At 46.6% G+C, this 24,012-nt stretch overlaps 1 protein-coding gene across 1 annotated transcript in view; it reads left to right on the forward strand.

Annotated features, from left to right (window-relative positions):
* The first annotated feature begins 1,056 nt into the window (after positions 1-1,056).
* MND1 (meiotic nuclear divisions 1) overlaps positions 1,057-24,012 on the forward strand; it is a 283,900-nt gene continuing 260,944 nt past the window's right edge. The window contains exon 1 of the mRNA XM_082257369.1: positions 1,057-1,174. Coding sequence (XP_082113495.1) covers positions 1,172-1,174 — 3 coding nt within the window. The 5' untranslated portion in view covers positions 1,057-1,171. The remainder of the gene's footprint in view (positions 1,175-24,012) is intronic.

The raw sequence follows: 24,012 nt of genomic DNA on the forward strand, positions 1-24,012 counted from the left end.
TGAATGACAAAGTACTGAAGACAAGACGACGAACGAGCCCAGGTTACACTATATATGTCTATGCTTTGTGATCTTGTGTCTTATACCAGGTTGTTATCCGTACTGTGTAGCCAGACTTTCTGTCGCTATCTTACAACTGATTTGTAGTATGTTGTTACTTATTTTTTCATGGCATACTTGTAAATAAATAATAAAAAAAAAAAATAATAATAATAAGAGGATATAGCTTTATAATTAGAGGATTCAGCTTTATAATTAGAGGATATAGCTCCCCGACCCCCCATAGAACGTTATGTACGGAGCCGATCCCCGCCGCTCTCTCTAGGGGCGTGTCATTATGAGGTAGCGGGGCTGGACAGAGTTCTCCCGCTGACGTCACGAGAGAGCTGCCACTCTGCTCACTGGTAAAATTTTCCTCGACCTAAGAGAATCTTCTGGGCATGCACTGTGACGCGGCACCAGCTGTTGAATGACGCAGCCTCACTGGAAGTGACGCGTTCGAGAATTTTCACGGGTTGAAGAAAATTTTACTACACCGTCCCTGCAATCCGGGGACAGTGTCCTCAGTCTGGAAACCGTCCCCAGTCTGTCTCTGGAAACCGGGGACATCTCGTCCCCCTAGTTTAGCACTGAGAAACTCTTTTTGATAAATAAATAGTGCATTTTATATACAACTATATAAATCAGACCAAAATAAGGGACAAATAAGGAGGAACAGGGACTTTGTTGCAAATCAGGGACAGTCCCTGGAAATCAAGGACAGTTAGGAGCTATGGGTAACAAAAATGCACACTGATTCACATTATTTTTTTTTTTACATTATTTCTTTATGGATAACAGTAAACAACCGTCTATTCAAACAGTAGCGTTCTACGGAATGCGACCTCAACGTTCTCTGAACGTTCATAAAACTTGGCTAAGAGGCTCCGGAAAAATGGCTGCCACGTGCGCATGCCTTTCTTCTTCTGTTTACCTCAGAAAGGAAGCGGACGTACGTGCCTCATACTTGCAGCGAGCCTATGGAGTGAAGAAGCCAGGTTCAGCGCAGACCAATCAGCTGCATAAGAAAGGCTAGTGGGCGGCGCTGGTAGAGGGACTGAATTTTTCCGCGGTCTCAGCGGCGGAGTGGGCAGTGCAGGCAGCTGGTATTAGGTGACCAGATACTGGCAGCATGGTGAGCGCTCTATCCTTTCTCATGTTCTATTACACGGCGTGTTCTCCTATGAGAGGAATATAACAATGGAGTCCGTGCTCAGCATGTTCTGTAAGCACAATAATCCCTCAAGCAAAAGGGGCGTTTTTATGAATTGGGTTCTTATCAATGGACAGGTACCCAGGACTGGCAGCCAGTATTGTACATATGTGGGTACTGGCATTTGGGCACCTTAAAAAAAAAAAAACAGGTGGCAGTTACTGCAATTAAAAACTCTTCAGCTGTGGAAGGTTTACGTCATTTTTTGTGATAAGGCACTGCATTACTTTAACTGACACTGTATACAAAATTCCTGTCACCCCCCACACACACATATAGAGATTTCTTTTGGTGGTATTTAATCAAATCTGCATTTTTTTTTTTTTTTTTTGCACAATAAACCAAGAATGACAATTTTGAAAAAGAAAAAAAATATTTTTACTTTCAGTTATAAAAAATCCAATAAAAATGTAAAAAAAAATCAAATTTCTGCATAAATTTAGGCCACAATGTATTCTGCTACATATTTTTGGTAAAAAGAATCCCGATAAGTGAGTATTGATTGGTTTACGCAAACGTTATAGAGTCTACAAACTATGGGATACATTTATGGAATTTCTTTTTCTATACTAGTAATAGCAGTGATTAGCCACTTATATTGGGTCTGCAGTATTGTGGCGAACAAACAGACACTCACTGACTCGACACTTTGTGGAAACGTGACACTAATACAGTGTTTAGTGCTAAAAAAATGCACTGTCACTGTACTAATGACACTGGCTAGGAAGGGGTTAACATCAGGGGCAATCAGAGGGTTAACTGGGTGCCTAGCCAGTGTTTGTGTGTATTATGTGTGCTGATTTTACTAGGGGGGGAAGATGGATTCTAGTCCCTGCTTTGCAGGAACACCGGATCCATGTCTTCCCACCCCCTTTTCCCCTGTGTCAGAACAGCGATCTGCCTTGTTTACTTAGGCAGATCCCCATTCTGTGTGTATTACTGACGATCGGTGGGTGCCAGAGGACATCCAGTGCCTGGTAAGCCCTACGATATTGGGCAAAAAAGTACATTGCGATATTATGTTTTCAGCGATGTATATCGCGATATTTATCCAGTCACATGCTATCACTGGGAGACGCATATCACAGGGGAGGAGACAGGCCGCACTGAGGAAGACGCTGCTTCAGCCAATCAGCGCTCAGCTTACATGACACTGCACAGCTGGAAGGAAGCGATGTGTGTGCGGTGTGCCCGGTGTCAGCTGATCACCTCCATCCCTCCCCGATCTCACCTGGTGATGGTGCTGTGCCGGAGTGTAGCCGGGAAACACACTAACCCGACCCCCCTGGACTGAGATCCGGTGTTTTTTTCGATATCGGTTTCCCCTTGCTTTCAGCTGTGATCGGAACCCCGCCCCTCTAGCCCGATGCAATCCAGCCCTCCCAGCTCTGCCTCTTAGTCTCCAGCCGACCATTACTCCGCCCTTTGTCTCTCCATTGAATCCATTTACAAAACATTACAGCCTGATCCCGCCCGCGATGCAGCCAGGAGAGACAATGGGCGGAGCAGGGCGGAGTAATGGTCGGCTGGAGACTAGAGGCAGAGCTGGGAGGGCTGGATTGCATTGGGCTGGAGTTCCGATCACAGCCGAAAGCAAAACGGATATGTCGGCTGCCAACACTGTGAGTCCTCCTCCTCCCCCGAGTCCCGACTTCTCCCTGTGCTAAATATCGCGTCTTCGGCGATATGAATATCGCCCACGCCCACAGAACGATAGTCGATATCACATCGACTATCGTTCAGCCCTAGTGCCTGGCACCCGCAGATCGGCTTCTGCTGTGAATGTTCAGAGCAGAAGTGGCCCCCTAGCAGAGCGCACGCGCCCCCTACAGGCGAAAGTGTGGAATCCCGTATATTTACGTGATTCTGCACAGGAGAGCTGCCCTGTAGCAGTAAAATTGCTATGGGGTGGACAGGAAGTGGTTAAAGTGAGCCTGCCTTGTGTTGCCCATACAGGGCAAAGTGACGGGTCCACTTTAAATGTATTTATTTTTTTGATATTTATACATATTTTTTTATATTTATTATTATTTATACAAATTATTTCCCTTAATCAGATAAAAATATCATAACTTGCATGTATTTGATTTTTTTTTTTTGTTTCCTCCCTGGAATCTTTTTCAATTTTTCAATTGTCCCCAGCTGAACTGCCATATTCCTGCTGTCTCTGTGCCCACTGTGCCACTGGGACCTATGGAGTCCTGTGTGAGTCTGTGCAGCGTGTGCGCTCCCACTCTGTACTACTACTCTACATGCACCCGTTAAGAGCACCACGCACACAGCTAAAAGGCAAAGGAAAAAGCCTCACTTCTTCTCCTCTACAGTGGTGATCGACAGCGGCTCTGTGTGCGTCCATCACTGGCTATGTGTACGATCCTTTGAATAACTGCATGTAGAGTTGTAGTACAGAGCGGGAGCGCACACATTGTGGAGACTCACACAGGACTTTATACAGTAGGTCCTAGGGCAGGGCTTGACAAATTTGCTTTGATTCTAGAAGCCAGCTAAAAAAGTTAGACAGTTTTTTTTTTTTTAAAGGAGCTGTAAAGGCAGGAAGGTTTTTTTCCTAATGCATTCTATGCATTAAGATAAAAAGCCTTCTGTGTGTAGCAGCTGCCTCAGCACCCCCTAATACCTGAGCCCCATCTCTGTCCAGCGATGTCCACAAGTCCCTCGGCCATCCAGGACTCTCCCTCCTGATTGGCTGATACACAGCTGCGGTGCAATTGGCTCCTGTCACTGTCAATCTAAGTCAGTGAGCCAATCAAGAGAGAGAGGGGGTGGGCCAAAAGGCAGTTCTGTGTCTGAATGGACACACGGAGCTGCAACTTCCGTTCAGGTGCCCCCAAAGCAAGCTGCTTGCTGTGGGAGCACTCGATAGGAGGGAGGGGCCAGGAGCAGCAACGAGGAGGATCCAGGCTGCCCTGTGCAAAACCAACTTCACAAAGGAGGGAAGCATAAAATATTTGTTATTTTATTTATTTTTAAAACAAGACTTTACAATAACTTTAACTAACAAATCTTACGGCTGGAACAGGTAACATGTTCCCAAAGGTGAACTTCTTTAACCCTTTTGCTGCCAGAGCAGTTTTTGTGTTCTTTTGCACACGTTTAAAAAAATTGTTTCCTTTTCGTTCATTAACTGACACAGCTCCTGATCTTCTTAACTATTGGGTTATACTGCCCCCTACAGGAGTAGGACACTAGGCCTATGGGCAGTCCCAGGGGGTATGCTCTCAGCTATAGGCACTCAGCTGTTTTCTGCCTAGTCAGTAGTAAGTACCTACTTACTTTTTCCTTTTCTAATTTGAATTTTTCCTGTGAGAATCTAAAATCAACTGCCGGACTAGGCGAAGGGCTGGATATTTAAAAAAAAATCCAGTGGCCACCCCAGTCTGGCCAGTGAGCGCGCGCAGACCAGAGCTCTGTGCGGGGCTGGAAGCGACAGGCCCCATCCTGGACCAGGATGGCCAGCGAGTTAAACGTCTCACGGGGACACACATGACCGGGCGCCGTAAGTCCTTGACACAGTGTTACCCTGACCGACAGCCCCCCACTTCGGTAGCGAGGAGGGTCTGTTTTGGGAGTGTTACCCGCACGCACGCTGGACTGCTAAGTAGATGGCCCACTCCCTCCTTCCCGGATGGTGAGTGGGGCGCGGGTACTCCCTGAGGTGGTCGGGCCCTCCGGGGTGTAGCTCCAACCCCCCCCAACCCCCCCCCCTCCTCCCCGGTGGGGTTAATGGGCTGGCATTCTACATGCCCTTTGTCCCATCTGCTGGGTGCACTGCTCCCCCTCCACTCTCTGGGTTATTTGTACTGAGGGTGGTCTCCCTTGGGATATGTGTAATGCCTGGGGAGCGGGTGATCGGACTTCTGTGGGTCCGCCCTACACATGTTCAGACCCGCTGGTAATTTAGGTTGCGGCTTTGCGGCCTACTGGTCGGATGCTCCGTGGGGCGGCTCTGGTGAGGGCAGCTGAAGCTGCCACTCTCCGCTGCCACAGCCGATCCTGGTTCCTTTGGAGCCACACACTGGCAGCCGGGCGCCTAAAAATACTAGCCGGAAGCTCCTTAGGGCTGTAGTGCGAAAGGCTGAATACGCCGATTTCAGTCCAGGCATCCAACAGACCCCCCCCTCCGCTGCCTCGGCCGGTCACTTTTTTCCTTCTGACCTGCGCGCTTGGGGCTGGGTGTCCAAAAATTTAGGCCACGGCTTGCAGCCGGGCCCCTCCTTCTGGAGGGGCAGCGCTGTGGGGGTGGTTATGGTCTCTGCAAGAAGTAGCCGCCATTATGCTACCCTTCCCAGTGGTGCTGTTGTGCCCTAGGGGATTTTCTGCTTCCGGGACTGCCTGCATCAGTGAGGCGATGGCGGAGGGCCTTGGAGGGGCGTCAACGGTCCCTATGTGGGGTCTTAGTCGGCACTTTTCTGTGTGGGGGCCTCAATGGTGGCCCCCTCTGGGTCTTTTTTGTGTTTCCCGGTAGCGCCACTCAACCCTCCTCTGCCTCATCAGTTGCCAGATCCTAATTCTGGCTCTGTCGCAGCGGACAACCCACCTTGCGGGGTTAGTCCGCGTCCCTGACCTGTCAGATAGTGAGGATATTCCCTCCTCAGCTGTAGCTGTGTTCGAGAGGCGCTGGTTGCGCACTGATTACAACCTGTGCGTAAAACTTTGCAGATGGAGGGTGTAGCTGAGGCAGCTGCGTAGGTTGCCATTCCCCTTTTTTGACATGCACTAGCCGTCTCGCACAGCAACAGAGTTGCCTTCTCCCTCCTATTTTCACTAATAGGTCTGAATGGGAGCGTCCAAAACGTTCCCTTGTGGTTCCTAAACACTTTTCTGTGAGGTACCCCTTGCGGAGTCGCTACTTCAGAAATGGACTGTTCCTCCAGTGGTGAACCCCCCCTTTCCCTAGGTTGGATAGGGCAACCATGACTCTGGTAGAGGAATCTCCGATCTTAAGGATCCGGCTGACAGAAAGGCAGAGGCTGTGGCCGAAATATATTCTCTACTGCTGGCTCTACACTCCGGCCAGTATTGGCCATTGCCCTGGTGTCACAATCGCTGACTGAATGGGTTAAGCTTTTGCACCATGACCTAGAGAAGTGATGGCGAACCTATGGCATGCATGCCACAGCTGGCACGCAGAGCACTCTCTGTGGGCATGTGGCTCTGGGGCCAGTGGGTGATGTGTCTGGGGTGGGCGTGGGCGAGACAAGCGGTGCTGCCCAGTTGGATGAAGTCACACCCACAATGCACGCCGGAGCCGGGTGAGATTCTAATAGGCTGGTGTCACCTGCAGCCTGACACTGTCTGTTTATGGTCTCAGCATATGCCCTCCACACTTATCAGATACTCCGCTCAGGGCCACTGACAGGGGGGTACACAGGGGGATCGGTGTGGCGGGAAGAGAGGAAAATTACAGGATGCTGCACTGTGTCTCTCCTTCCAGCAGCTGAAGGCCATCTTCTTTTCCTCTCTCCCCCGCCAGCTCTCAGCTGCTGGAAGGAGAAACACAGTGCATCCTCTGTAATTTTCCTCCCAACCCTGAGCCTGTCACTATTTCTGCCCAGTGCTGCTACAGTATGTACAGCTGTTTCATAAAAAATAGCAAAGCATTCATGTGCAAATAGTGTAAAATTCCCATGTAAACAGCACTATTTATATATAAATAGCGCAACATTCATATGTAAATCACGTGACCGACTAAATGCAAATCCCGCCCCTCCCACAGTTCCCACCCACTATCATCTCCTGAATGATGCCAGAAAACTGGATGCAAACAAACGGAAGTAGGCGGCTTGAGATCTGCTTGCCACTGCCATGCTGGATTTTACATCCGGTACAGCTTTCAGATTTCTGTAATACTGGGTCAGCAGTGAGCAGATGGAAGTGAGGGGGGGATTAACCATTTGGAGTGCAAAAGTGAGCAGTTTGATGGGGTGCAAAGGTGGGCAAAAAGGGAGTGTGCATAGATCAGCAGCTCTGTGGAGGTGCAATAGTGAGCAGAGGAGGTCATGTAGAAGTAAGAAAAGAGGGGGGCTTTGGGGTGCAAAGATGAGCAGCTGGATTGGGGTTCATTTGCATATGCAGCAGCCCTTGCTGTCCCTCTGAGAAGCAATCTATGGTTGATCAAGTTTCAGAAGACAATTGACAGGTGGCTGGGAGGCGATATATCACCTTCTCACCACCTGTATTAACCCACTTGCACTTTGAAATAGATAGGTTGGTTTTCTGTTGCAGTTTGGGCACTCGGGCACGAAAAGGTTCGACATCGCTGACCTAGAGGGTAAACGGGTTCCCCTGCTTTGGCTGAGTTAGTGGACCAGTTTGGCTGTGGCTCCCCTGCTTTCTAAGCCGCCTGTATTGGCAGTGGGCTTAGGTGCGTATTTTGGCTTAAGGGTTGGTCTGCGGACCAGCCTCCTAAGAAGCTCTGACTGCCTTTCTCCTTCACGGCGATCGCCTGTTTGGGATTGCCTTGGGTGACATCTTTTTAGAGTCTCAGAGGGGGGAAGGGTACTTTTCTTCCACAGGAATGGAAATAGCTCCTTGTAGCAGACATGACCCGGCTTTCTAGGCTCACAAGAAGTTTTGTCTTCCTAGGGAGGTCCCAAGCAGCCCTGGCCTGGCTTGCCGAGAGCAGGATTTTATTTTTATTCCCGCAGACAAGGCATCTTCAGCCTGGAGGTGTGCCTTCACCCGTGCCTGGGGTGGGATGAAGTTTTTGCCAGTTTCTGGGCCCATGGATCTTCTTAGCTAACATCCAATGGGTCTACACAGTGCTACTGCACGATTACAAGTTGTAGTTTTCGTTCTTGCCCTCCGAAAGGTAGGGCTGGGTTTGTCCAATTCTGGACCTTAGAGCTCTGAGCTGCTTTATGCGGTTACAGAAGTTCAGAATGGAGTCCATTCGCACGAAGTGCCATCCCTTCTTTAGGGGGACTTCTTTGCTTCTATCGGCATCGAGGATGCTTCCCTGCACATTCCAATGTGTGCCCGACTCTAACACTTCTTCCGTTTTTTACTGCAGGAGAGGAGTATTACCAGTTGTGGCATTGCCCTTGGGCCTCCCCTCCGCCCCTCGGGTCTTCACGAAAGTGTTGGCCCCGGTGCTGGTATTGTTACGTCAGCGGGGGATTGTGGTACTGGGCTACTTGGATGACCTTCTTCAGCGAGCAGAGTCCCCTATGGCTCTGGTGGACAACATAGAGATCACTATACGAATTCTGAGGGAGTTCTGTTGGATTCTGAATTTTCAGAAGTCTGCTCTGGTTCCTTCCACAAAACTGGCCTATCTAGGTCTGCCTCTGGACTTGGCCTTAGCCAGAGTGCTTCTTCCTCTGGCCATGCTCCAGAAATTGCAGGCTGCAATTCATCTTTTGTTGTCCGGTAGACAGTCATCACTCCGGACTTGCATGTGGGACAAAGTCCCTGCAGAGAGATTCTGGTCAAATGGGACAAGAATCTACAGTCTCTGGCCGATCTGATCCGGCTGAGTCGGGGGGAACGAGAGGGTCCCTGATCTGGTGGTTTCTTTCTCCGACACTCCGACAGGGTAAATCCTTTCTACCGTGAATTGGACAGGGGAGTGGTGGGGAGGCGTCTTTGGCAAAGATTCTGCCCAGGGGGCCTACCACTTGAAAGGGTCCAAACTGTTGATCAATGTACTGGAACCCAGAGTGATCAGACTTTATATGGATAATTGGATGGATCGTCTTCAGGGGTGTCCAGTGTGATTTCAATCGGACAATGGGACCACTGTGGCTTATGTCGATTACTAGGGGAGCACAAGATGTGTCATGGCGGCTCTGGCAATAGCCAGCATTCTACAGTGGGCAGAACGTTTTCGCTCCAGCCCTCTCTGGCGTACACATTCAAGGGGTGAGGCGGATTGCCTACGTCGACAGGCGTTGGACTAGGGGGAATGGTCACTTCATCTGGAGGTTTTTCATTAGTTGTGTCTCTGCCGGGGAAACCCGAGGTAGACCTGTTGCCCTATCGGCTCAACAGGAAGATGCAGAGGTTAGTGGCACAGTCTCAGGACTAGGCCCGTTGGGTCAGTATCGTCTGATTTATGGAGTGGATGTGTTGGCATCTGTGGATGCTTCCTTTGGCCGCAAGGTTTTGCAGGCTGCTGTTTGGAGGACCTGGTACTCTTTGAGGGTGTATTATTTTTTTCTTTTTCAAGGTGAGCTCCAGTTGTTTTTGGTTGAGCTCCTGTTACCTGGTTGGCTATGGTTTAGCCTTGGGAATTTTTTCTGCTGTTCCCACCCCTCATGTTTAACACTGCTTTGCTTAATCATTGGACGTCCCAATGATTAAGAAGATCAGGAGCTGTGTCTGTTAATGAACGAAAGAGAAAATATGATTTTTGACTTGCCATAAAATCTATTTCTCTGATGTTCATTGCCAGACACAGCACCCACCCCTCTGTGGACTTAGATTTCTTCTGACACTGCTTGTAACAAAACTGAGTGCCTATAGCTGAGAGTGGAGTATACCCCCTGGGACTGTCCATAGGCGTAGTCAAGCTTTTTTTTCTGCCTAGTATCCTCCTCCTGTAGGGGGCAGTATAACCCAATGGTCCTGAAGATCGGGAGCTGTGTCCGTCATTAAAGATCAGAGAAATGGATTTTACAGCAAGTCAAAAATCCAATTTTCAGGCCTGAAGATTACATAAAACCCCCAAACATATATTTTCTGAAAGCAGACACCCTAGAGAATAAAATAGTGGTAGTTCTAATTTTTTATGTATAACAATATTACTGCAAAGATCTAGGAAACACAAAATTTCAGTTAAAAATACATTAAAAGTAAATTTTAGGGGTCACTAAAATACAAAAAATTACCCAATTTTTTGGTAAACTATAAAAACCGAAAAAATAGATACCCAATATGTCAAACCTTAAACATGTCAGTACCCTATATTTTCCATAGGTAAAACTTTAAAAGCCCCCTATAAATCATCAGTTTAGCATTACGAAGGAGGCCTGGTGCTAGAATTATTGCTTGCATTTCGACATGCCAGGCGATATGTAACGTGTAGCGTAATCTAAGTTTTTAGGTGTAGGCGCCCTGCTGCTTGCGTTTACGTTTGTACGTTTCTATATGGAGGGCGCTCAATTTTTTTTAAGGGGGATATTCGGCAGCGGGGACTCTGATGCTCCAATTGCCGCCTGGCACCCGCGATCGCTCCCTGCTGAGAGAGAACGGTCAGCTGCTGTAAACACGGCTGACCATTCTTCTCTCTTAAATGATCAGAGTGCCTGCTATCCTTCTATATTGGATCACAGGTCTCTGTGATCATTTCACAAGCCCAAACCCCATACAGTAAAAACACGCCCCTAGGTACACATTTAACCCCTTGATCACCCACAGTGTTAATCCCTTCCCTGCCAGAGTCATTCCAGTAACATTTTTAGCACTGATTTCTGTAGTAATGTCACTGGTCCCCCCAAAAATGTCAGTTAGCGGTCCAATCTGTCTGCCGCAATGTCAGTCCCACTAAAAATCGTAGATTGCCGCCATTACTAGTAAAAAAAAAAAAAAACCCAATAAAATGACAAATCTTTCCTGTAGTTAGTAGACACAATAACTTTTGCACAAACCAATCAAAATACGCTATTTCCATTTTTTTTTCTTTTCTTTTTTTTTTTTTTCAAAAAATATGTAGCAAGAACAAATTGGCCTAAACTGTTATAACATTTTGATTTATACATGTTTTTTTTTTTTTTTGGGGGGGGAATGTTCTATAGCAGAAAGTGAAAAATATATATGTATATATTTTTTTCAGAATTGGCACAATTTTTTTGTTTATAGTGCAAAAAATAAAATAGCAGAGGTGATCAAATACCACTAAAAGAAATCTCTATTTGTGTGGAAAAAAAGAACATCAATTTCATTTGGGTACAGCATTGCACGACCGCGCAATTGTCCGTTAAAGTAACGCAGTGCCGAATCGCAAAATGGGGCCTGGTCATTAAGGGGGAAAATCTTCCGGTCCAGAAGTGGTTAAACAATTCATTGCCAGCTGAACACTTGAAGGTATTCCCAAAACTTGAATACAGTCAAAAGTAAAAAAGAAGTGCAGCACAAAAGAAATCCAATCAATCCAAAAGTAATATAAATCCTCCATAGAATGAAGCACAAAGCCCAGACAGCTGCAAGAGAAATCCACGTGTGGGAAGACAGAGGTCCAGAGACACACGAAATGCATGACAATCCCTCCATTACTGAGATGCTTGTTCATTCACCTTAATCAATGGATTCCTGAGCTAACAGGGAGTCAACAGTGTATGTCTCCCTTGGGTAGAGCTGCACGATTAATCGTATGAAAATCGCGATCTCGATTCACCCCCCCTGACGATCTAAACCTGACACATGCTCGATTCTTTGCATAGCTGAGGGAGCAGAGAAAACAGCTGTGGAAAACTCCCAGTAACTATAAACAAAATGATTACATTGTATCTTTCCTCCTGCAAACGCCTATCAGCATAGTCTCCCAGTAACTATAAACTATCTTTTCCTTCCCTCTGCCAGGGAGAAAGGAAGTTTAACCTCTTAAAGACTAGACCTTTTTCTGACACTTGTTGCTTGCAAGTTAAAATCATTTTTCTTTGCTAGAAAAGTAGTTAGAACCCCCAAACATTTTATATATATTTTTTAGCAGAGACCCTACAGAATAAAATGGCGATTGTTGTAATATTTTATGTCACACTGTATTTGCGCAGCAGTCTTTCAAACGCAATTAATAAACTTTAATGAATAAAAAAAAAACGTAACAGTAAAGTTATCCCAATTTTTTTTTTTGTTACACAGAGAATCGTGATCTTTATTCCAAGTTAAAAAATCGTGATTCTCATTTTGGCCAGAATCGTGCAGCTCTACCCTTGGGGTAAATAAAGTATGGCCAGTGCAGCAGATAACCATCTTCCAAAGGTTCCACAGACACATGTAAATATAAGGAGATCTAAGTGCTCTCTAATAAAACTTTATTAGGATATAGACTTGTATGAGAAGGAATTTTTATATCCTAATAAAGCCTGAAATAGTATTAACAGAGAGCACTTAGGGATTGTCACGCATTTCGTGTGTCTCTGGACCTCTGTCTTCCCACACGTGGATTTCTCTTGTAGCTGTCTGGGCTTTGTGGTTAATTCTATGGAAGATTTGGACTTTTTTCATATCTTTTATATTACTTTTGGGATTTTGATTGGATTTCTTTTGCGCTGCACTTTTTTTTACTTTTGACTGAATTCACATAATAAGTCCGTACTTGGGTTTTTGGAACAGAGGTGATCTTCAGAGCTGATTTACATGCTCTGTTTGCATCTACATAGTTCCTTTTCAATTCTTCCTCTTACATGTCATTCACTGAGATTTAGATCTTATGCACACATGACGTTTATTTCACTCTCCTAGAAGCCAGCAGCATTTTTGCAGAAAAAATGGCTGATGCTTGAAAAGCATCTAAAGCTATTACAAGCTTTTAGGAGATTTCAGAGGCGTCAAGCTCTTTAACGTTAATTAATTTAATTAATGAATAAATTATTCTGGCCATTGAAACCAACTAATGTTCAAGCACTAAACGCGCCTAGCTTTTAGTCACATTTAGCAGCGTTAAGCGTTCTTTGTGCCCAAACTCTGCTGCTCCTGGATGTACTGGCAATGTTTTTTTTTTCCCCTGCCTCTAAAAGCCCCTGCCACCAAACGCTGCTAAAAGCCTTTGTGTGCATGGACACTTATGCTGGCCATACACTAGCCGAAATATCGGGCAAACTCATTTTCAAAAAATGAAAGCAGACTATCGCGCCATCATGTCATGACTGGATTACGAATGATAAATCATTCAATGGACATAAATGAATCCGTTTTTTGTTCAGTTTGTCACATATGCATAGTGCAAACAGGCCGGCTGAGAAACACTTTAACCTTTCAATTTATCATTCCTTTATCATTCGGCCAGTGGATTTTCAAAACTCTTCCTTCGATTTTTCGGCTCTGAAAAGTTAAAAACGATTTTCTATTTGTGCCCATTAACTGGACGAAAAACAAACGATCTGACCAAATGACAGATTTTCGAACGATCTTTCGGCTAGTGTATGGCCAGCATAAGGCTAGCATGCATTGGAGTTTAGAGACAGGAAAAAAGAAAACAGACGCCCCTAGGATCAGCTTTAAAAACGTCCAGTGCATCTGCTAAAGGAAGATGATGTATTTGATTTGCATTTTTTGCTTTTAATAGCAGCAATGAACTTTGTCCTTGGTCTTTTATGAGTTTAGTGGCTCTGAAAGTCTTCTCTACTACCATGAATCGGTTTGCTTTATGAGAGACCTAACATATTTACGAATTACAACTTTTGGTATTGCTTTGACATTATGTACAGAGTGAGAGACAATATTGAGCTGTACATGCAAATGAAAAAATATCACGTTACTCAACTTTTGTTGGTGCATTAATACAGCTACAATCCCCTTACAGCTTTGGCAAGTGCATTTTGTATCACTCCACCTGTGATAGGAGCCATGCTATACAAGAAGCAACGGCTTATGCAGCTCTATAGCTCTTACTGCCTCTACTGCCGGCACCATTCACAACACTAATGCTCAGGCATGGTGGGCTGGCAACCCTCCATCTGGGCTTGCCAACCTGCTATCCTAGAGCAGGAGGTCTCGGGTCACATCAGAGTGCTCTGCGGGCCATCGGTTAAACACCCCTGACCTAAGGCTTAGTAGAAAATGGACTACTGAGATGGTTCCAATTGCTTATACATTTTGCTACCCCTGACCACTACTGCCTATGCTCCCACTTGGGCTAAACTGCTCTCAAACTAGAAGCATGTCATAAAACAAATAGCCATGCCTGGATTGTGTGCACACATGCCTACAGGATGGTCAAGTAGGGATACCAACTGCACAAATGCCCTCTACTGATTGGCTATTTCAGGGCTGCTGATTGAGAAAATCTTGAAGGGAAAGGTTTTTGTCTATGAATTGATCTAGTTGGGTTTGAAGGGCATTAGTACCAAATAGATGTATACTGCTAAGAATTAATCTTTCAACTTTCATATAGTATAGCCTGTAACCACACTGAGCAGTAGTGTGTTGCCAATACAGTTAGAATTTCACACCTAAAGCTTTTTAAATAAAGCAGGTTTTATTCATGGCCCAATGGGTTGTTTTTAAATCTGAGCGTGATCACACATCCCTTTGTTTCATGTGCTAGTTAAAACTCCAAGGGGTTGTTTTATAAATGTTTCTCTATCGTTCATCGACAGACACAGCTCCATCTTCATTACTAGTAGGGTTATGCTCCTCCCATCAGGAATAGGCACTAGGCAGGCAAAAAGCTTAACCACACCTATGGGGGCTATCCCTGCAGGCATAACCCCTCACACTCTGCTGTCACTAATCAGTTTGTTCTGCCTGGTGTTAGGAATAGGACCTAGCTCTGCTGGGACTTTGGTCTTAGCTGTAACAGGGCAAGTTTGTGATTTTTTTTTTTTTTTTTTTTTTTTTACTTTTTCACTAGTTAGTTCCTGAGGACCAAGATCCAGAGGAACTACAAGCAACAGCCGGTTGTGGTTTTCGCACTGGATAATCTAGATCCTTAAGGTCTCCCAGCCTGGCCATCGAGCATGAGCAGGTTATATAGTCCAGAACTAGGCCTCTCCACGACAGTGCCCTGATAGATGGGGACGAGCCTGTGAGTGGACAGTCTTGCTGGGACGCACGCGACCTGGATTGCCCAGAGTCGCAGCTTCCTCTTGGCTGACAGGCCCCCATCCCGGGTGGGAGTTGATCTGTCTCGGAGTGGCGCCCACCTGGTACCATGGTATGGTGAGTAAACATTGCCCCCCAAAAACCCTGGAGGTCTTGGGGCGGTTGTGGTCCCCTCCCTGGAATGGTCGGACCTTAGGGGGGGGGTGGTAATAATGTGGTTGTTATGATGCCTTTTTTCAGGTGGGTGGATTGATCTTTGTGGGTCCCTGGTCAGGGACTTATTGTTTTGGGTCGCCTTTTGGGGGCCCTGGAGGCCGCATGGCACGCCACAGGGGCGCCATATTGCTGGGGTTCTAGAGATATGCCGGTTTTTGGTAATGCGATATATCGTGGTATTGCATACACACGATATTGTTATCGTGGTCATTTTAAAAATACCGTATTTTCCTGCTCTCCAAGTCTCCATACACTGCCGGGATGCCCCCGCGTCTCCCTGCTGTGTCCGGACTCCCGGCTCAGCTGTGCTTTACTAGAATGGAGCCGATACTTTCTGTATAGGTCCGGCTCACAGGCGGAGTGATGTCAGATGCACTCCGCCTGTGACAGGAGGAGCCATACACAGGAATCAGCGGCTTTGCTCTATACTGCAGCCGCATGCTTCCTCCTGGGTTTAGCCACAGGCAGACACAGTGCCACCACTACCTACTAGGGCTGAACGATAGTCGATATTATATCGACTATTGTTCTGCGGCCGTAGGCGACATTCATATCACAGAGGTCACGATATTTTGCATAGGCAGAGGGAAGGGACTCAGAGGAGGACTCACAGACTTCTGTTAGGCAGGGACTCGGAGGAGAACTCACACATCCATCCCACTGCAGCCCTCCCCACACGTTCAGTGAGTCTCACTCTCTGCCCTAGTTTTCTCAATGGCACATTCAGGGAACCAATCATGCCGTGAGCAGCTGCACAGCTAACCAATCAAGCGTGCCTGCACACCTGATTGGTTCGCTGTGCCGCTACTCATGGCGTGATTGGTTCTCTGAATGTGCCATTGAGAAAACTATGGGCGGAGAGTGAGACTCACTGAACGTGTGGGACGGGCTGCAGTGCACGAGTGAGTCAGTGTATGCGGCTGTGCTGTGATCCTTTCCCGGGTCCTAATCCACCGCTCCAGCCTCCTACCACCACTGTGAGAAAGAATGTCACTGAATAATCCGACGATTCCACACTGTCACTGAGACTGAGTAATTGATTTGAGAGTACCATTATTAACCCTGACCTGCCAAGTGCCCTGTATCTGCAGTTAAAATTTAGAAGGCTGCCTGCATGCTTCATGATTTCCATTCCCAGCATCCTTCCCAATCCCTTGTTGACTTTAGCCTGGATTGACAGGTCCCTCAATATCGCAATATATATTGTTGAAAAAAAAAATATCGCAATATATTTTTTTTTCCAATATCGTGCACTCCTACTACCTACCCACTACTGTTACTATATATATATATATATATATATATATATATATATATATATATATATATATATATAATACAGTACAGACCAAAAGTTTGGACACACCTTCCCATTCAAAGAGTTTTCTTTATTTTCATGACTATGAAAATTGTAGAGTCACACTTCAAGAGGTAGTCACCTGAAATGGTTTTCACTTCACAGGTGTGCTTTCTTGCCTTATAAATGGGGTTGGGACCATCAGTTGTGTTGTGCAGAAGTCAGGTGGATACACAGCTGATAGTCCTACTGAATAGACTGTTAGAATTTGTATTATGGCAAGAAAAAAGCAGCTAAGTACAGGAAAACGAGTGGCCATCATTACTTTAAGAAATGAAGGTCAGTCAGTCCGAAAAATTGGGAAAACTTTGAAAGTGTCCCCAAGTGCAGTCACAAAAACCATCAAGCGCTACAAAGAAACTGGCTCATATGCGGACCGCCCCAGGAAAGGAAGACCAAGAGTCACCTCTGCTGCGGAGGATAAGTTCATCTGAGTCACCAGCCTTTAGAAATCACAGGTTAAGAGCAGCTCAGATTAGAGACCAGGTCAATGGCACACGGAGTTCTAGCAGCAGACACATTTCTAGAACAACTGTTAAGAGGGGACTGTGTGAATCAGGGCTTCATGGTAGAATATAAGCTAGGAAACCACTGCTAAAGAAAGGCAACAATCAGAAGAGACTTGTTTGGGCTAAAGAACACAAGGAATGGACATTAGACCAGTGGAAATCTGTGCTTTGGTCTGATGAGTCCAAATTTGAGATCTTTGGTTCCAACCACCGTGTCTTTGTGCGACTTAGAAAAGGTGAACGGATGGACTCTACATGCCTGGTTCCCACCGTGAAGCATGGAGGAGGAGGTGTGATGGTGTGGGGGTGCTTTGCTGGTGACACTGTTGGGGATTTATTCAAAATTGAAGGCATACTGAACCAGCATGGCTACCACAGCATCTTGCAGCGGCATGCTATTCCATCCGGTTTGCGTTTAGTCGGGCCATCATTTATTTTTCAACAGGACAATGACCCCAAACACACCTCCAGGCTGTGTAAGGGCTATTTGACCAAGAAGGACAGTGATGGGGTGCTGCGCCAGATGACCTGGCCTCCACAGTCACCGGACCTGAACCCAATCGAGATGGTTTGGGGTGAGCTGGACTGCAGAGTGAAGGCAAAAGGGCCAACAAGTGCTAAGCATCTCTGGGAACTCCTTCAAGTGACTACCTCTTGAAGTGTGACTCTACAATTTTCATAGTCATAAAAATAAAGAAAACTCTTTGAATGAGAAGGTGTGTCCAAACTTTTGGTCTGTACTGTGTATATGTATGTATGTATATATATATATATATATATATATATATATATATATATATAATTTACAGTATCTCACAAAAGTGAGTACACATTTTTGTAAATATAGTATTATATCTTTTCATGTGACAACACTGAAGAGATGACACTTTGCTACAATGTAAAGTAGTGAGTGTACAGCTTGTATAACAGTGTAAATTTGCTGTCCCCTCAAAATAACTCAACACACAGCAGTGGGCTATTCATTTAACTTAAGTAAGTCCCGGCCGGCGGCCGCAGACGCCGGTTTCCGACACAACACCGGCGCTAAAGGAAGAAAGGAGGAAGGACTGCCAGGCGACACAGCAGGAGGGTGTTCCCCATGGAGACTTGTCAGGCCCGCCCACTCGCTCAGGCTAGCGGCAGACAGCGCGGTGCGCGGGGTGACGTTGAAAGGGAGAGCGGGTGCCTGCGCTGTGTCTGTGTGAAAGAGGAGAAGCAGGAGCCAGTGCCAGCAGAGGAGAGGAGGACAATCGCAGCACACACGAGTCGAGGATGGAGCAGGCCCGGACCGGCATCATCCGAATACATCCATTTAGGTCAGGGGGGGTCCTGTCCTGTCCTTGGGGGGGGTCCTGTCCAGTTCCTGGGGGTCTTGTCCTTGGGGGTCCTGTCCTGACCTTGGGGGGGACCTGTCCTGTTCCTTGGGGGTCCTGTTCCTGGGAGGGTCCTGTCCTGTTCCTGGGGGGTCCTGTCCTGTTCCTGGGGGGTCCTGTCCTGTTCCTGGGGGGTCCTGTTCCTTGAGGGGTCCTTTCCTGTTCCTTGGGGGGTCCTGTCTTGTCCTTGGGGGTCCTGTCCTAGGGGGGGTCCTGTTCTGTTTCTGGGGGGTCCTGTCCTTGGGGGTCCTGTCCTGTTCCTGGGGGGTCCTGTCCTGTTCTGGGGGTCCAGGACCCCCAAGGAACAGGACAGGACCCCCCAAGAACAGGACAGGCCCCCAAGGACAGGACCCCCAAGGAACAGGTGTATTGTATATTGCACAAATCAAACAAAGGTGAATTTGTATCAAGACCTCTGGAGTGCAATCTATCTATCTATCTATCTATCTATCTATCTATCTATCTATCTATCTATCTATCTATCTATCTACATTTTATAGTTGGCCCCCCTACTTTTGTCCCTTGCCTGCCATGTGCCCCCCCTAAAAATGAAAGCTGGAGACGCCACTGACACACAGCCATTCATATCTAAACCGCTGGCAACAAAAGTGAGTACAGTACACCCTTAAGTGACAGTGTCCAAATTGGGTCGAAAGTGTAAACATTTTGTGTGCCCACCATTATTTTCCAGGACTGCCTTAACCCTCTTGGGCATGGAGTTCACCCGAGCTTCACAGGTTGCCACTGGAGTCCTCTTCCACTCCTCCATGACAACATCATGGAGCTGGTGGATGTTAGAGACCTTGCGCTCCTCCACCTTTCGTTTGAGGATGCCCCACAGATGCTCAATAGGGTTTATGTCTGGAGACATGCTTGGCCAGTCCATCACCTTTACCCTCAGTTTCTTAAGTAAGGGAGTGGTCATCTTGGGGATGTGTTTGGGGTCGTTATCATGTTGGAATACTGCCCTGCGGGCCAGTCTCCGAAGGGAGGTGGTCATGCTCTGCTTCAGTATGTCACAGTACGTGTTGGAATTCATGGCTCCCTTAATGAACTGTAACTCTCCAGTGCTGGCAGCACTCATGCAGCCCCAGACCATGACACTCCTACCACCATGCTTGACTGGAGGCAAGACACACTTGTCTTTATACTCCTCACCTGGTTGCCGCCACACATGCTTGACACCATCTTAACCAAATAAGTTTATCTTGGTCTCATCAGACCACAGGACATGGTTCCAGTAATCCATGTCCTTAGTCTGATGGTCTTCAGCAAACCGTTTTCAGGCTTTCTTGTGCATCATCTTTAGAAGAGGCTTCCTTCTAGGACAACAGCCATGCAGGCCAATTTGATGCAGAGTGCGACGTATGGTCTGAGCACTCACAGGCTGACCTCCCTCCCCTTCAACCTGTGCAGCAATGCTGGCAGCACTCTCTATCTCCCAAAGACAACCTCTGGATATGACGCTGTGCACGTGCACTCAACTTCTTTGGTGGACCATGGAACCTGTCCTGTTAAACCGCTGTATGGCCTTGGCCCCCGTGCTGCAGCTCAGTTTCAGGGTCTTGGCAATCGTCTTATAGCCAAGGCCATCTTTATGTAGAGCAACAGTTCTTTTTTTTCAGATCCTCAGAGAGTTCTTTGCCATGAGGTGCCATGTTGAACTTCTAGTGACCAGTATGAGAGAGTGAGAGTGATAATACCAAATTAACACACCTGCTCCTCATTCACACCTGAGACCTTGTAACCCTATTGAGTCACATGACACCGGGGGGGGGGGGGTGGCTAATTGTGCCCAACTTGGACATTTTCACTTAGGGGTGTACTCAATTTTGTTGCCAGCGGTTTAGACATTAATGGCTGTGTGTTGAGTTATTTTGAGGGGACAGCAAATTGACACTGTTATACAAGCTGTACACTCACTACTTTACATTGTAGCAAAGTGTCATTTCTTCAGTGTTGTCACATGAAAAGGTAGAATAAAATATTTACAAAAATGTGAAGTGTGTACTCACTTTTGTGAGATACTGTATATTATATGCACAGGCATAGCAGCCCACATTACATTATTATATAGTCATCAAGCAGTGTCTGGCCTACCTGGGGATGACTGGTCCTGGCACTCAGCTCCGGTCCGTTGGCCTGCTAAATAAGGGGGCAAATCCTTGCGGTCCAGAAGTGGTTAAACCTGCAGGAGGACCAGTGTTTTTATTTATAAATTACTTTACTTTTGCTTTAGGCCTGGTTCACGTGTATGCGGGTTGGCGGCCCACATTTGCACAGGCATAGCAACCTGCTACTGAATCGGTGAAGATACTTAAAAGTAACTTGAAAACTGCACAGCTCCCCCCTGCGGGTGCTGGAATCACTAGACCAGTTGGCTCAAGCTCTGGTATTCATGTTTGATACTTCCCTGGATTCAGCTCCGTTAGTGGCCAGGACGTCAGCAGTGGGGATTGCGATTAGGCGCTTGGTATAGGCGGAAATGCTGGTCGGCTGACCAGGCCTCAAAAAAGGCTGTGGCTGATCTTCCATTTACAGGGGAGAGGCTGTTTGGATCCTCTCTGAATGAGTTGATCAAAGGTATCACGGGCGGTAGGAGCATTATTCTGCCCCAATCTTCTGAAGGTAGGGCGCCACGTCCTAGGCGGGGGCCTTCCTTTAATGCTCCTAAACGTCTTTCGTGCCTCCGAAGGGGCGCCCTCACCCGATTCTAGGGTGGGGGGACTTCTTTGTTTCTTTCAGGAACCCAGGACTTCCTTGATTCAGGACAAGTGGGTTCACGAACTGATCCAATCAGGGTACAAGATTGAATTCCGCTCTCGTCCGTTTGGCAAGTTCTTCCCACCCAATCTACAATTATCCCTAGTCCGGTTATGGGACCTGTGTGGGGCGGTACAAGATTTGCTGATTTGCTGTCGCAAGGAGTGATTGTACCGGTTCCATCTCAGGAACGGTTTAAAGGGTTTTATTCAAACCTATTCACAGTGCCCAGAAAGGAGCGTCCCATTCTGTATTTCAAGGCTCTGAATCGCTTCGTGCAAGTACAGAGGTTTCAGATGGAATCCATCCGCACAGTAGTGGCGTCTCTTCATCAGGGAGAGTTCTTGGCCTCCATAGGTATCAAGGACGCATATGTACACATCCCTATTTACGCTGGACACCGGCGGTATCTTCGCTTTGCAGTAGCAGAGGAACATTATCTATTTGTGGCGTTACCCTGTGGTCTAACCTCCGTTCCCAGAGTGTTTACCAAGGTTCTAGCTCTGGTATTGGAGTTGTTATGCCAGTGGGGGATTGCGTTACTAGGGTATTGTAACGCTCCTGCGTTTTTATGTATGATGTGGATTTTCAGCTGCAGAAATATTCCACTTCAGTAGTCATGTAGAGAAACGCTGAGACACCAATCCCAACTCTCAATGACTCATCATGTGTGGATGATCTCAATTCAGCAAGTAAATACACACACTCAATAAGATGTTTCCTAGAGTGACTTATATATATAGTAACACAGTGATGATAGGCTGAAGAGACCGGTTGGGTAGAGATGGTAGATGACAGACACTTGAAAGGAAATGTTCTTGAAAGTAAGATAGTAGCAGATGGGATGCAGATAGGTTTAGCAATCATGTATGGTAGCAGATGACAGAGTAGCAGGTGGACATACAAGAGAGATCAACCCAGTGCAAGAACAGGTGGTAGTAGGCTCAAGAGCTAGCAATCTTAGATAATGCAGATGTAGTAATAGTCCTTAGTATGCAGAGCTAGATAGTGTAAGCTTTAGTATGAAAGTTATAGAGGTTTCCCCTGTGGGGTACTTATCACTAATAGCAATGTAGTAGAGGAGAGGTTCGGCAAGAGCGGATGATCCGGTAGCGGGATACAGGGATCAGCGCAGCGTGGTTCCGACAGCAAGGTATGCTTGCAAGCATGAGAGCTTCAAGACAGGTTAGCATCAAGGCACAAAGCAGTTTGAACGAACACATGTGAGTGAGAGCCGGCGATCTAAATAGCCATCCAGTCCGGCGCTCAGTGATGACAGCATCAGTCTTAAAGGTGTATGCGCACCTTACCAAAAGAGAATGGTGGGGCGCATACACTTATGAAAGAGTAATTAGGGTACCCAAAGGTACCAGAACATTACAGTACCCCCCCCCCCCCTTAAGGCCGGCTCCTGAAGGCCTCTGGAGCTGGTTTGTCTGGGTACTTCGCATGAAAATTGCGGATTAATCTAGAGGCATGTATGTCAGAGGTGTTTAGCCAGGTGTCGTCTTGGGGCCCATAGTTCTTCCATCGAACCAAGTACTGAAGTCTTCCTCTGTGGATACGAGAATCCAGAATCTCTTTTATCTCATATTCTTCTCCACCTTCAACTTGTACAGGAGGAGGAGGTGGGATAGTAGGCCTTATTCCTTGGTCAGGAACATGGGGCTTCAGTAGCGACACATGGAAAATGGGATGTATTTTGAGGTCTATTGGCAATGTAAGCTGTACTGCAGCTTTTCCAATAAGTTTCTTGATTGGGAAAGGTCCCAAGAACAGAGGTCCAAGCTTTTTGCTAGGGATTTTCAGTCTTAAATTTTTTGTTGAGAGCCAAACGAGGTCCCCGATAGCGTACTGAGGAGAAGGTCTTCTGCGAAGATCATAGTACTTCTTTTGTTGACTATGAGCGTGTGCAATGGTAGTATTAAGCAAACCCAGAGAGTCCTTTATTTGGGTAAGATAGTCTGAAGCTACTGGGTTATTTGAAGGAAGGATGCGTGGTGGAAGAATAGAGGGATGAAACCCATAGTTCAAGTAGAACGGACTCTGCTTGGTCGTACTGTGGGTTGCGTTGTTGTAGGCAAATTCTGCCAGAGGGAGAAGATCCACCCAATCATCCTGTTGGTAAGAAGTGTAACAACGTAAATATTGCTCGATGCATTGGTTGACTCTTTCAGTCTGTCCGTTGGTCTGCGGATGGTAAGGAGAAGTGAGCTTCCGCTCGAACCGTAGTATGTGACATAGTTCTTTCCAGAACTTGGAAATAAATTGTGATCCACGGTCAGACAGAAGAGTTTTTGGGATACCATGTAACTTAAAGACATGTTTCATCAGGAGTTCTGCCGTTTGTTTGGACGAAGGTAGTCTGCGAATAGCAATGAAATGTGCCATTTTTGTCAGATGGTCCACTGACACTAAGATGGTATTAAATCCTTTGGAAGGAGGCAATTCCACTATAAAGTCCAAGGACACAACTTCCCATGGAGTTTGGGGTATTGGTAGACTGCATAGTAGACCGGATGGCCTCGTAGTGTCAATTTTGGACCTGGCACAGACATTGCATGAAGAGACGAATTTTTGTATAGATGTTTTCATGTCAGGCCACCAGAATTGCCTGGTAATCAGATTAAGAGTCTTTGTCATACCCATATGTCCTGCCATAGGCACATCATGCGATTATTCCAAGATCTTGGTGCGTAGGGTAGGTGGTATGTAAAGTTTGTCGTTGTAGTAGAGGAAGCCTTCTGCATCAGTATTTAGTTGTGGTGGGGGTGAATCCAAACTTATACCATGCAAAACCTCTTCCTTCAAGGAACGGAC

Source organism: Pelophylax lessonae, assembly GCF_965119305.1.
Source record: "Pelophylax lessonae genome assembly, chromosome: 1".
NCBI classification, from domain to species: Eukaryota; Metazoa; Chordata; class Amphibia; order Anura; family Ranidae; genus Pelophylax; species Pelophylax lessonae.